Raw genomic sequence first — 15,735 nt, 5'->3', positions numbered from 1 at the left:
TTAAAAACCCAAAATCTAGTCAAATAGTTTACGTGACATTCCCAAATATGTTAAGGTTATTAGACACAAACCAGATAAAACATAACGTTAAATTAAAAACGCATAAACAACTTTACACTGTAAGACTTCGGCTTACTATAATTTAATCTATTGTAAAATGTAGGTCCAGTTGTGGAATGCAAGACTAAAGAAGGTCCGGCACTCTAGACCACCTTGATTATATATCTGTATTTGTGTGCAATAAATCAAGAACCTTAAAGATGTTTCTAACAAAGTTAGCGTATACGACTAATGTAAAGTCTTTGCAAATTTAATAGACAACATAAGTTAAAGCAAATTGTACTTGATGGATTCTCTCGGAGTTAATGCGGCAAATGACCCAGTAAGAACAGGTTGCTCAACACATCTGGATTCTTACGACTAATACAGTTAATGTTACCTACCTAGTTACCTATCATAACATAATAATCAGGTTTAAGTTTCTGTTTTACTTTCTACGTTACACTTCTCTTTGATGATTGATTGATATTGTTTCCGGATTAAAACAACGGGTTATCGAGTGTTAATTCTATGTTAGTAATTGAGAGAAGTTCATTGATTAATTTAGGCACGTTAAAACCTTAGTAACTTTCAAATAATAGGTATCGAATAAAAAAGCCTTGCTTGTTCAATGATGATATTGCTCCAGTGTTATATAATATGGTACATAAGTACAGCGAAGAACGTATAGTTAAAATGTTTTAGATATAAAAATATATGATACGTCGGTAGTTTTTCAAGGGCAAGTATGTTACATACAATAATAAGTTATTTTATCCAACTTCATGAACTGTATGCTGTTTTTTTCCCGTATCCCCTCGTAGTTATGCTAGTACTTATTCTATTTTCGCGCCATATTATTCACAGCTGTGCTTTACAGCTATAAATATATTGTATTTATGGGACTCTTTACGAAATAGCGTAGTTTTCCTACGCAATTGTACTACAGTAATAAATATTTCACATAGTAAACAAAAACTGTTTGTTGTTTTTGAATGATTCTCAGTTTGTCCCGTACAACTCAAGACATGTCTAGTCGCCGCGCCGGCCCAAATCCCCCTTGGACATGTCGGCAAGAGAAAGTTTTTATCCGCACAAAGCTTTTATGCCGTCGTTTAGAAACGCTGCACAAAACATTTTGTTTCTTTACTTCACATCACTGCTTTCTTTGCAAAATCATGATCATCCACGTTTTATTTATTTTATCTGTATGTTGCATATTTTGAGTAAACTTTACGAGATACTATAGTGCATGCATAGATTACCACAATGCTTATATTTTTGCTCTCAAGCTACTGCTTATTTCACGCTGTTGTGCGTATTGTTGTGTTCCGGCTTGAAGGACATTAATGTCAGCGAAATTAATGGCGACTATGAAACTTAATCTCATATTTCAGAGGTTCAGAGCCTTACTGACTATATGTTGGAATATTAAATAGATTTATAACTTTAGTAATTATTATGGGCATGCCTGGCTTTCACCAGGTGATCAATTCGTCTCCTTTATTGTCAATTTTTTTTATTGTTGTATACCGTCTGTAATTATCGCGAATATTATAGTCTTCTTTTCACATATAATATTTCATTGTAGAAAACGTTCGTGATCGCTGGACATCGTCTCGTTGGGGATAAACACAAGGTCGACCGCTTTCACTGTCATGCACATTTACAATATGCGGCGAAATGTATCTGTTTTCTTTCGTACTGGTTTCTTTCTAGGGCTCGACCGCACCAGGTTAATATATTGCGCGTTGCAATTCGCTTAGCTTAGAGTAACTTATTGTATATTAACTAGACTTACGCTACACAAGTTGTCATTAGAGAGGCTTGTATGTCTATTCTCCTCTCTATCATCAGCTGACGAGCAAGTTGTATCCACACTGGCCGCATAAACTAGCGCCGCAGCCTCGCGAAATAAATACTCGCCGTGTTCAACAATGGCAATTTGCACCATGTCAACGTTTGCCGTTAGGCCATGCTTTCCGGTATTGCGCCTGCACGCAAGCATTACGTGAGGCGGCGCTCACCTGCACATAAAGCACGCGTGCGAGGCGCGATCGCCAATCTGAATACATCCTAACTCTGTATAGTTTTGTGTGGTTATTATAATATCGGTGTATTATAATAGGTGGACGGACGACCTGGCTAAGGTCGCAGGAATTCGCTGGATGCAGGCCGCTTCCAACAGGTCGACGTGGAGATCCTTGGGGGAGGCCTATGTTCAGCAGTGGACTTCCTGTGGCTGAGATGATGATTATAATATCACAAACCTTTGCCGGTTTACGACAAGTTAAAATCGAATCTGAACCGTAACCCAATTTTCTGGATGGTTGATTGAAATTTCTCGGATGTCGATACTGAGATTTCACCGTAAAACATTCGTGTATTTTAACAACGTGACACTGTTTCGGATCGAAGTGCTCGCCAGACAGATAGTTTATACGAACGGGGACATGGCTTTTTCGTTGAAATTACATTTTGCTATAATGGAAATGAAAAAGATTTCATTCGCTGCCCAAAAAATTTTAAGTAGGAATATGTATCGGTATTGTTACTGACTCGTTGATCCGTCTACGTGAAAGTCTTTTTTTGAAATACATATCATAGTATTGCTATGCCGTACCATACGTTAATCTAGAACTTGATGTGTCCGTAAAATTTCTTCTTACAAACATGTTCTATTTATATAATATTTCGATGTCGAATGAATCATAAACGATCATTACAATATAGTTAAGTAACAATAACGTTGACTCATCAGTCTAATCATCTTTGTTTCTGACGTCTACTATTTCCATTTGCTATAGCAATTTACACTAATGTAGTTATACGGTGGAGCATTGGTAATGGCGACAGAGTAAACCATCTGTTGACACTAATTACCCCAGCGTCCTACATACAGACGTTTGTTTACTATGCAATAAACATGTGTAATACTAATTTCTTACCGAAATTCAATCTGCGAACACTTTACGTTGTCATAAAAGATGTTTTATTACGAGTATTAAAAGAAGTGATTAAATAAATATAAAAATGACTTCAAGTATTCAAATGACCGTCTGCTCCGATCTAAATTGGAATACTATATGCATCGATGCGGCATCTATGCACATTTCGCTGCCACAACAAACAGCAGAAATAAACAAAATTGTTATGTGTTTCTGTAAATGAAAATGTAAGGGACAAGACATTTAACGAATTAATAAAAAAATTACCAGAATATACAGCCCAAGCATGAAGATGAAGTTTTATAATTTACTTGGATGTTTTAGTTGATTACTCCTTTAGCTGCACCAGAAAAAAATACAATGTGATCTATAAATTACAACACGAATAGCTGAACTTACTAATATCATAAATACGAAAGATTGTGGAAACGTACTATTAACGGGTTTTAATAAAATTTGGCACACCGCTAGACAATGTTCTGGGTTAACTTTTTATGCCGGTAATTTGTTTCCATGGGAAATAATATAATTTTTAATAAAAAATAGCTACAGTCATTTATGAAATTTTGTAGTGGAAAAGGATTTACACGCGGGCGAAGCCGCAAACAATACATAATATAATATCAATAATATTAATATGACGCCGATCGAGCGAATATTGTATTGTTTTAACTTCCTCCGATGTATTTCTAGTATCAAATTTTTAAAGGGTGTTATCGAGTACTGAGATTTCTATTGACAAACGAACAGAATGACGATACTAATTTTTCTGTGCTTGTCCACATTTAGTTTATGCGTGGTGAATGGATTAACGTGCCTTATTCTATTGGAAATGCTTTTGACATAGTAAATTGCAATAGCTTAACAAGAGGCCCTAGAATATACATAGACACAAACTACAAATAGGTATAAAAGACAAAACGTTATGCAAATATCTGTTTTCATGTTTATCTGGTTGCAAGCGCTTTGATCAGCTATTGTTCGTCATATTTTATCTCATGATTTTGATTTTCATCATAGAAAATAGTTGCGCAAATACCGCGATAAGTATCTATCTGAAATAGACTTATAGAGACACGAGTATGTGTTTAGACTGTGGAATTATTTCATAGTCGTTTCTTGCGGAATAGAATTGTTTGAATTATAGAACGAATTATTATGCAGCGATGTTCAAATATAACTTAGATGGCGGATATTTTGAACCGACTGGATAGCGACTACCGTGCACATGCTGAATTTCCTCCCATGGTGCCACATTGAGTCGTACTAGATTATCAATCGTCGTTTGTATGTGCATCTAAAACATAATCTAGCATAATTGGGGTACACGTCGGCCTCGACATTAGTTGACTTTAAATTTGTACTTTGCTGTTGGTATTATAAGGTTCATTGTACCCATTGCCATACCAGGTTATAAAAAAAACTTAACGAAGTTATGCGTAAATGATGCATTTTACTTAACTTTAATACGTTGTTCATGAACAAGAAAGCGAATCTGTAGTCTCTACTGGAGCGCTGCTGTTATCCCATATCTTATCTCGGATATATCGTCAAGTACATTATGTCAGCATTGATAAACATCATTATGCACGTTGTGTTAAAAGTGTAAGAATCTCGTGTTTTAAACATGAATAACATTTTTAAGCTTTGTATATTTTTGTTCATAATATTAGTAACTAAGATATTATGTTTTAATTCTTATTTCTGCACGGAATAGCACAAAAATGTTCAGAACTCTCATGACCCGGGCCCAACTTCCTCATGGCTAATTTTATAACCAATTAGATTTCTTTTATATTGATAGTGTAGTTGGGAGTGGAACGGACCGCTGAGCCGAATGTCCTCAGGTTCAAAACCCAAGAGCACGCACCTCGTGACATTTTTAAAGTTATTCGACTACTTTGTGAATTATCGGTTGCTTTAATTTAACGGTGAAGGAAAATATCGTGAGGAAACATGCATACCTAGGAAGTTCTCCATAATAATTTCGAAGGTAATGATCTGCTAACGCGCACTAAGTCAGGGTGGTGGAATAAGGCCTAAACCCTACCAATAGTAGAGGAGGCCAGTGCCCAGTAGTACTACAGTAAGCAATATAGGGCTGATATAAGATATAAGTACTACTTTCATAATCACCATTCTTACACTCAACATACAATGGCGAAGGTGCACCAATCTAAGTGCACCGTCGGTTATTTCGGATCCGGTCGGTTTTTACCGAGGGGGCATTGATTAATCGCCGGCTGGGGCGACAGATGTTCGATGCTTCTGGACCGCTTCAATGCTCCGCGGCTCCTATTGTGGCATGCTCTGAATATGACAGAGTACTCGTAGGGATGAGGTGTTTACGCAATCAGGAACTTCGCCCTTTTAATTATTTTGAATACAAATTTTTCGGATCGGATTTTTAAAATTACTTAACTGTTGATTGATATCTTTGAATAGTTTGAACGTACCTATATTTATTTTTGCCGTTATAAACTAGATAATATATTGAGGCAAAATGTTAATGTATATTTTTGTCATGCAGTGCTTATAATAATAATAAAAATATTGTATTAATAGGTTTTGTTTGATAAACACTCCGTAATAAATACAAAATACAATTTTAATTCCAACACTTGATAATGGTAAATGTCGTAGTCTACTTTATTGGCATAAAAATAATATTGCAAATCCTAAACAGATCGTATAATTTGGACTTAACCCCAATGATGCCGGGTCAGTGCGTCGGGTAAACCTAATTTAATGTTTATTAAATTTTGTGGTATTACACGCAAATAACCATTTCCAACTACATGGTAAATGTTATAAAAAGCCTAATATTTATTAACACTTGAAAGTTCTGGATGTACGATATAATTACAAATGCGGATAGTTCAAAGACGCAACGTGACCAGCCCCTTTCAATTAGATCTCAATTCCGAATGTATAACCATGAATACTTCTTGTTACAGACTTTGGATTTGGACCGAGATGGGCTGACCAAGTTAAAAAAAGCAATAAAAGCGATACACAACTCTGGAAATGGTAAGTACCAGCATCTATGTAAATAATTTCTATATTGGTAACGATGGCCAAACATTACTTTTGCATTAAGCGCCAGTTCCAATATGGTATGTAGAACAATTTATTTTTTATTCCCTTCCCCGGCGTCGTTCAGACGACACGGAGTGGCGAGAAACTATAAATACGTATTGGAGGAAGTACCTACGTGATATGAATAGATTATACTGACTGAAATATCCGATACATATTTAGATGAGAATTCCGAGTGTTTATTTCGAAACATGAAATAAATGGTCCGAGTTTAAAACGTTCATAATTTTGTTTAACATTCTTTTACGAAGCAATGTTTAAAACTGAGCACGTTCGTGCTCTCAAAAGTTCTTGTAAAGTATTTTTGTCACTGAATATTTTACTCTGATATGCTTCGAAGGCGGCACGAAGCGTGAGCGTCTCAATGCAGACAACGTTGCAGCTATATTACAGTATTATTTAAACCAAACAACATTACTGCGAGGACTATCTATGTAAATGTATAGTTTAAAAAACAGAGACATTCGTTAGTCGCGTACCTTTAACACATAGGTTATACTGAACAAAACCGGCTTCCTAGGACGAAAGGTCGTTCAACCCGTTGAACTAGAATGACCCAAATATCGCAACAAATACCGCCCAACAGACAACAGACGCATTAAACATTATTTGAAAACACTTTCAGTCACATGTTACATAAACCATGACCGTTTATGTTATCGTATTAACATCATTACGTGATCGCATTAAAAATATATCGCCCTGTGACATACATAATGATTCATTAATATATAGTAATTAAATTATGACTCGGGTATCAAGTGCCTATAGTTTGCGAATTTGATTAGATTTTCTTATTAAGCCTCTTGGGGATATTGACTTCGGACGGTAGTCCAGTCCACTTGGATAGGCGCTATGGACTCTACATGATACTCGATCCCCTTATAGCATTCTGAGATAAATTGCTGTATCTAAAACCTTTTCAATTGTGAAATAATCAACAATGCCATTTATGCAATTGATGGAATTCTAAGAGCTTTTTGTCATTTGGATGTTTTCATGTGTAGTGAAGTTACCGTTTGCACAGTAATGTATTTATGATAAAAACTAACAATTATATCCGTCACAAAGTCATGAATATGAATCGATGTTAATTACGTTTGGCCGCGTGGTTAAGCGCAATATTTCACTTAATTTCCATTAGGAACAAACCTACAATAATTTGCACGGTCACAGTTGTTTAGAAATATCCATATTTCATCACCAGTTCCTTGTGCATTGAAACATAAGCTGTCCTAACGGCGTGATCGATTGCGAATGAATTTCCCTTCATATGTGACTTGTCAAGGAAAGTAGGTCGAGCGTCTGGTCTCGCTCGCCAACAGTTAAACCAAGATGTATTAGATTATTGTTTTATAGTACCATGTCCGAATGCCTGGCACCTGCTCTCGCCTTATGTTGCCGATACATTTGTGATTTATTTTAAACAACCATTTCGTGACCGCGATGTAGCTCATTTTTATTTCTATTGCATCGTTTCGATCGATCTATAGTATATATTTTATAGTCTGGGTTTATAGAGGAATCTGAAAAATGTATAGTGCAGTTACTTATGGGTATGTTATATTTTATATTCAGTTAATATTATAGCTTCAATTTTATAAGTCTATTTTTCAATAATGAAGGAAGTCTTCATATTGTCATGTTGGACGGCTTTTTCATACAAATTGCTTTATATATTGAGTTTAAACTAATAATAATACAAGCACTTCGATATAAAGCCTTATACTGTGGTTCTAATGTAATGCAATAAAAAGATAATTATGATCTCAATGTAAAGCTATAAAAAGATAGGTACTTACGCACGATAGATGGCTTTTCAAACAAAAAACAAACTGACTGTCTATAACTGGCGCTACAGAGTAATAGGACAGAAACTTCCTGGTGTTTGAAATCTTTATATATGAGAAAAAAAAGTGAATAAATATAATGTTATGTAAAAAATATTTATTATTTTATGTGTATTACACGAGCATTGGCAAAAAATTGTTTTTGATATTCGGAACGCACATTAATTAAAGGTTTTTTTTTAATGAAATTAAAGCTAAGATAAACTTTTTGGCATAAATATGCCTACTGTAAAATTGATTAATTTGCAGGTATTATCGTTAAAGATGTTTAACCGCAACTCGCAAAGTATGCAGTTTAATCGCGCGTTCAGCTTTGTTTATTATGGGTCGGACAGGCCGGCGGCGCGGCGCGGCGCTCGGGGGTCGGGACTGGTCGTGCGAGTTCGGCGCGCGCGCAGCCGGCAAGGTCGTGCGAGAACCGCGCACGCGCCCGCAAAAACAACCAATCAGATTCAACAACATTCTTATATTGTGATGCAGTGCGAGAAATAATAGCCCTCCGTTATTCATCTACTGTTCTAGTTTTATAACTATAAACTATAAGGTTTACAATTTATAGGATAAACTTTTCATATATTTTATCATTTAACTAAGTAACAACTATAAAGGGTGTTAGTGCTTGATTTTTTATTTTATGCAGTATAAGATAACGCCTTTGTAAACAGAGGTGTAACCAGTGCACCTTTGTCGAGCTAAATTCCATCCCATATTGTGTAGTACGTGTACGTTCGTAGCGGATCCATCAACATTCGAATTCGAATTCTAAAAATCCATTGTCTGATGAACTCTAGCGTTAAGAGAAGTATGACATTACGTAGATCTGTATGTAAACGCATAAATGATGATTAAACTCTGGCCGAAAAAAATTTAAGACAGTGCGGTAAAATTGAAAGGCGCGCGTGGTGCTTCGCCATTTAATATTCAAAAAGCGTCCGTAGGATTGAACTAGGCAAATGTGGGCCGAGACACGGATCTCCGAGACTTTCATCACTTGGCCGCTTCTATTTTTATGTTTATTGCCGAAGAAAACTGTGACTCGCGTACTTAACCCTAAATAGGATTTTACCTATGTTGCAGTTAAGTATTATATTTTATATGTACCAATTTTTAAACACCATTGAGTGAGTAGCTTTGGATTTAATGCACAAAGCGCATGACATTAAAATCAAGGATTTTGCTGGATTTGCGCTGCCAGGAAATGGAAATTGCTTCGTACGGGAAATTCAATTTGAGCAAAAATTTAAACGACAAAAGTAACGGAACAAAAAGTCGTAGCCATCATGAATGGGTTTAAGGTACGAATACTTTATTTGAATAACGATATGAGACTTATTAGGTAATTTGTGAAAAATATATTAAAACACTAGTTAGGATAAGATCATTAGCTTGAATCAGTTTGTTTAAAAAAGCTGGTTGTAATCAATTTAAACGGTCATGTCTTGGCAGTTGTCTCTTACTACAATGCACTAGATCGTTATTATTTTAATAATCATATATGTTACATAAGCTTACCCCGAATCGTTATTCGTATGGTTCTACAATACACATCTATAATTTTCCTTTCTTTTTCAACAACCAAAATAGGCAATACCTTAGTGAATTAGTTAAAAGTTTTTCAGAAATTCTAGATTCAGAACTTTTCCCTGTTCTCAGAAATATGAATAAGTTCTCAGAAATCCAACCCAAGATTTTAGTTACATATTCTGTTTAGACATTATTGAATATCTCGCGAATCGCGTGAAATGCTTCATATAACTAACAATATATTAGGAGGCGACTTTTGATTCCGTAGAAATAGACCAATGGGTCTTTATTTTGAGAAACGTCTTTCAAGTAGGTGAAGCCGCGCGCAACAACTAGCAAACTGCAATAATGGAACGCACGAACATGACCATTACCCTTCTCTAGAACCGAGTAAATCCACTGACAAACTAATTAAATGTCCGGCAACAGAGAAGACGAGACAGAACTAGTGCTCGTTAAGCACCTCAACTCTAACTCACAATAAAACTTCTACCATAGTCTGTAGTATTAGAATTGCGATATACTGTGTTAATGTTTGTCTATGCGCCTATTACATGATTTTTGTACTTACTCTCGTCACGAAATAAGGACTTAAATTTCGCACCAGAATATCAATAATAAACGGTAAACACTTCCAGTCTTGTGGAGTTTGTAGCTCCAACCAAAGTAGACATTATTTTATGTTAATACTAATAAAATTTGACCGTGTCTTCTACTGCTTTGACATTGGCAAATCATCTTGTGTCATCGATGGAGTCACAATCTAAAAATTGAATTGAATTGAATATCATACACATTAGCTAGAAACGAAATAAGTGCATTTTTACGCGCTTCGTAATAACCATTAGCTGCATTATTTCGCGGGATCTTGGTAAGATTGCCGAATTATTTTCTTGTTATGACGAAATAAGTATATTTTTTACCTATGATAGTTGGCAATTTTGTATCATTAATGAGAATGAATTTTACTTATCGTATTTGTTTACAAATAGGTGTCAAGGCAAATAAATTCTGGGTAAAGTTAGAATATTTGACTGCCCCGTGATAGATTTTCTTCATAGTGGTCTGTATCTAACAGGGGTAAAACATAAACATCTTACTAACTTCGTAATAAGCAAGTTGTTGCTTAATTGCGTAGCTCTTCCTATGGGTAATTAATAATTATATTATACTTTTGGAATGTGTACTTTTCGGCCTACATGTTAGGTACATCTTTCTTCACAAGTCTTTAGGTACATGTTCTTTCGAATTCATCTCATGTATCATGTTTTCAATCCGTATTTTCAAGTTTGCATAGTAAGCGGATTTCGAAACCGCTGCGCAGTTCGAAATAAATTGATACATGGAAAAACCTATGCCCTTTATAAAATAGCAGAAATCCACGTAAATAATTAGTTGATGTCATGACACATTCAATAAATTGAGTCTAGCAGTTATTTAATTCAGTATACCAATATTATTAAGGCGTAGTCCGTTATTGAATTATTCGGTATTTCCCTAATCTATACTATTATATAAAGCTGAAGAGTTTGTTTGTTTGTTTGTTTGTTTGTTTGTTTGTTTGTTTGTTTGTTTGAACGCGCTAATCTCAGGAACTACCGGTCCAAACTGAAAAATTCTTTTTACGTTGGATAGCCCTTTGTTCGTGGAGTGCTATAGGCTATATATCATCACGCTATACCCAATAGGAGCGGGGCAGTAATGGCTAATCTCAGGAACTACCGGTCCAAACTGAAAAATTCTTTTTGCGTTGGATAGCCCTTTGTTCGTGGAGTGCTATAGGCTATATATCATCACGCTATACCCAATAGGAGCGGGGCAGTAATGGCTAATCTCAGGAACTACCGGTCCAAACTGAAAAATTCTTTTTACGTTGGATAGCCCTTTGTTCGTGGAGTGCTATAGGCTATATATCATCACGCTATACCCAATAGGAGCGGAGCAGTAATGTCTAATCTCAGGAACTACCGATTCAAACTGAAAAAATATTTTTGTGTTGAATAGTCCTTTGTTTGTGGAGTGCTCAAAGTTATATATCATCACGCTATGACCAATAGGAGCGGAGCAGTAATGAAACATGTTGCAAAAACGGGGAAAATTATGAGTTTTGAGAGCTTCCGTTGCCTGCGCTGCGTAAACGGTTAAAGTTATGCAACAATGATGTATGACGGGAATGTTTCACTTAAAAAGTTCTAAAAAATATATTATAAAACAAAGTCCCCCGCTGCATCTGTCTGCCTGAACGTATTAAACTCAAAAACTACCCAACGTATTAAGATGAAATTTGGTATGGAGACAGTTTGAGACCCTGGGAAGAACATAGGCTCCCGGGAAACTACTACTTTTATAACGGAAAACTTTAGCCTGAAAAACTTTATAACGCGGGCGGAGCCGCGAGCAAAAGCTAGTATATCTATAATAAGTAATAACTTGCAGTGGCGAAGGCTTCATATTAACCCAATTCCTACCGGCTTCCCTTTGTATAGAGTTAATGTAGAATCTTATTATTATTAGAACGATTTACAGACCAAATTCATGCATTAGTACTGGGTTCCCTTTCGGAATATTTCGCCTTTCGCCTCTAATAACTTGTAGCCTAAACTTAAGTAGTCACGCCAAGTGTAACCTTAAGCAATTTGTATATTATTTTGCTTTCAGCCCACGTGGACAACGAGATGTATCTATCCCGAGCATTGGAGCGGTTAGGTGGAAACGCTCTCAGCAAAGATTCAGAGCCAGATATCGGAGCAGCATTTTTCAAGTTTGCTGTTGTCACAAAAGAATTGTCAGCGCTTATGAAGACACTGGTGAGTTATCATTGTAAATAATCAAGTATAATCAAATGTGTAATTATATATGACCTTTAGGAAGAATTAGAAAAGTACTTATTTTTCTTGTCGATGCTATTAATCAAAGATAATTAATGTATTATTATTAGACTACGTACGAGTTTTGCCTTTTTTACTTATAACCTAACTCCAATTAATTTATTTCTTCTAATATCGTTAATCCACATAGAATATATCGTGTCTCTGACCTGAATTGATATAACACAGCCTTAACAACATCTTGATTGTAATTATCGTTCCTAATCGGGTTTCTGAACAGAATAGCCTAGGTGTCAATATCATAAGGTTGGCATTTTGCTCTAACAACTAGAAATTACTTTTCGAATATAATTATCTACTCGTAAAGATTTACAATTCTTTGGTTCTACACAACATGTATAGCTCAGGCGGTAACAGAGCCATGTGTTGTCACGAACTAAATAAATCGTAAGTTTTCGTGATATCACACGTTCTCCATCGAAAATCTGGTGCTGTCTGTTGTCGGTACCTGTATGTATAAAACGATATACTTTCGCCATGGGCAGCACACGTACTCAGCAAGGTTGTGGCTAAAGCTTTACAATTTGTAATTAGTTTTCAATACCGAGAACATGTTCATCACAATTGTTTCTAATTTTATACAATATTGGCGTCTTCTAATTTGGTTAAATGACTTGTTGCTACATAATCAAAGTCTCTACAAAACGCATTATTTCCATGCAGTGATACAGTTTCATTCGCCAGTTTTATTCAATGTTATATATACGTACATTTTCACGAAACGGTAAATAACTCGGTCACTGGTTCGCACATAAACCTGTTGTAATTTGCTTACCTAGTTTCCTAAGCAAAAAACACAGGTAAATTTCTGGGTGCAGTTAGTTTTTTTCTATAGTTCGTGAATATTTATTTTTTGCCGTATACATTATATGTGTCTATCGGCAAAGTTATAAAACATTTATCTTTATTGATCATGAGGTCAATGTTATACATTTGCATATTACGATGCTATGGCGCACGATAGTGAAAACATTAAGTGGTATAATTTATTATTTTATTACTGGTAATATTATCTATTTTATAAATTATTTATTTTCAATTTCTATTGAATACTGGCGTGATTGAAATGCCTTAAAATACGATTTTTTTTCCTTTTCTTATAAAGTATAAACCATATTTGCATTGAGAAATATAAATTACTTGGAATTGCAAACGTATTGACAGAGCGTCAACGAGTCTTGGAAGCAAGAAACGTGACAATCCATTTCAACATTAAACCGCAGGGCGTCTTGTAGTGATCAAAATCTGTCGGTTGTCTGTGCAAAAGCGGAAATTGAGCTATCAGAGGGCCGACTGCGGATGTCGCTCCGTATCTTTCTGTGAGAGAATAATGTCGAGCAATATTGTTGCCAAGCCGAAATATTTGTCAAATACAATTTATGAATACTGTAATAAATACGCAATTTGTTTAATTTATTTTACAGACATTCTTTATAGTAGTAGTCATCCCTCATTATCGGTTAACATTTTTAGAGATGTGTCGTAATAATTGCTGAACACATAAATGAGCAGTTTATAGTTAATATGAATATCTGTTTTGTGTGTTTAGGCCTTCTTATAATAATTTAACTATTATTAAAATTCCTTTTATTCTACACTTGAAACCCATTTGAGAATTCGAAATATCTCAATTTCAATCCATCTGCCAGCACACTCGCCCAATGAATATTATAAATCGGCATCAAACGGAACGGTCTTGTCGTGCCTCCGATTCAATTGAGAAATAGCCTCAATTTATCGATTCGTTGCCGTGCAGACTAGAATGAACTCTTTATTTGCGCAGATGTGATTTTGAATCTTCCATTTATGAGATTATTTTTTCGTATTTGGACTTCAACAATATAATGATATAGGTTCGCATGTTAATACGGTATAGTTTTGTATGGCATAATGAAATTACAATGGCATGAGAGAATATCAATTACTTTTCATATCCATACACCCACATTGGGATTCTCTTCCAAACAGTGCCTGGGACTGACAACACGCGTCACACACATAGGTTCAATAATAGCCTCTATATTTTAGGCGTTGTTACCGTCGAGCTTATTGGTTTGTTATCTATGAATTGCGTCCTAAAAATATTATATATCTTGAGGATTTTTGTTCGTATTCTTGGTGGAATCTTTCATTTCATTTTTATATTTATTTGTCGTTTAAATCTAATTCTCTGGTTATCAGTGGCAATGTGTCCATATAACCAGATTCCTGCTGACTTACCTTTATGTAGAATCTAATAATTATCATTAGAACGATTTGCAGCATTCTTGCATATTAGTACCTATATGTTGTGTCGGGTTCTCTTTCGAAAAAAATCACCTTTCGCCAGCTGTTTATTTAGTCTACATTTTTATGAATTTATATTGTTGAATTATATTAATTGCTTTTAGATTAGCCATTATGATATTATAGTTGTTCTGCGCGGTGATGAATACAGGATAACATGTTACTGTTATTGAACAATATCAGTCTGTCTGCAATAGATACGCGTGGCCTGTCGAAACTCTTTACATTATCTCTAGTACACGCAGTATCCAGTACGTGTGCTGCAATTCGATATTGCCTCTTGTTCCATAATGATGGAGCGAGTCAATTGACTTCGATATTACGATAACTTGTCAATGCCCTTTTTATCTTATTAAAGGAACTTAAAGAAAACTTTATTTACATTTTTAGTAGGTATAATTTATTATTCAAGTATGAAAGTAGCTCGTATTAAAAGCTCGTTTGGTATATTTAGTTTATAAGTAGATTGGAGGAGTGACGAAAGCTAGTTTCTTTAATATATTGTATATTAGAAATACATTATAAATTAAATTTTCATTGTTTAAGTTCATACTATCAGAGTCAAATTGAATGTCCACTGCCTTTTTGAATACAAGAAAGTTAGTGAAACTATATAACAATGATTTTTAGTTCAAAAGAAATTTTAATTCAAAAGAATTAGGACGTCAAAAAAATAAATAAATCGTCAATGGTTTTAGTGAATTTTGAATACCGAGCTACGATTAGTAGATAATAAATTGTTTCTTTATTAGGTTGACCTCAAAGCAAACATTTTTGCTGACTTTTTATACATACGTCATACATTAATCATTATTCAAGCAACAAATAAACATACACAATTATCTACATCTGGATTATTGCATCAAATAAATACAAGTTTATGCACCGTCCTTCTTAGAAAGCAAAGGCATTAAAATGAGTTCTCGTGGAGGCCATTAACTAGCGATTGACGTAGATTCAGCCGGTGCGTGGGCGCAGACGCAGATTTGCTTTTAAATAGGTCACGGTGATGTGACGACCTGGCTAATGTTGCCAGGCTGGCATTAATGTTTTCGGCCATGATTTGTTGTATTATATATGTTAGTATTTATGAGTTTGTAA

The 15,735-nt window shown here is 35.1% G+C and overlaps 1 protein-coding gene across 1 annotated transcript in view; it reads left to right on the top strand.

Annotated features, from left to right (window-relative positions):
- Positions 1-15,735, top strand: part of LOC115441670 (arfGAP with SH3 domain, ANK repeat and PH domain-containing protein) — a 55,073-nt gene that overhangs the window by 8,079 nt on the left and 31,259 nt on the right. Inside the window, exons 2-3 of the mRNA XM_030166540.2 lie at positions 5,945-6,017; positions 12,119-12,267. Coding sequence (XP_030022400.1) covers positions 5,945-6,017; positions 12,119-12,267 — 222 coding nt within the window. The remainder of the gene's footprint in view (positions 1-5,944; positions 6,018-12,118; positions 12,268-15,735) is intronic.

This window comes from Manduca sexta, chromosome 25, assembly GCF_014839805.1.
Source record: "Manduca sexta isolate Smith_Timp_Sample1 chromosome 25, JHU_Msex_v1.0, whole genome shotgun sequence".
Classification (NCBI taxonomy): Eukaryota; Metazoa; Arthropoda; class Insecta; order Lepidoptera; family Sphingidae; genus Manduca; species Manduca sexta.
The sequence above is the reverse complement of the archived record's forward strand: the minus strand, read 5'-3'. Positions and strand labels throughout refer to the sequence as shown.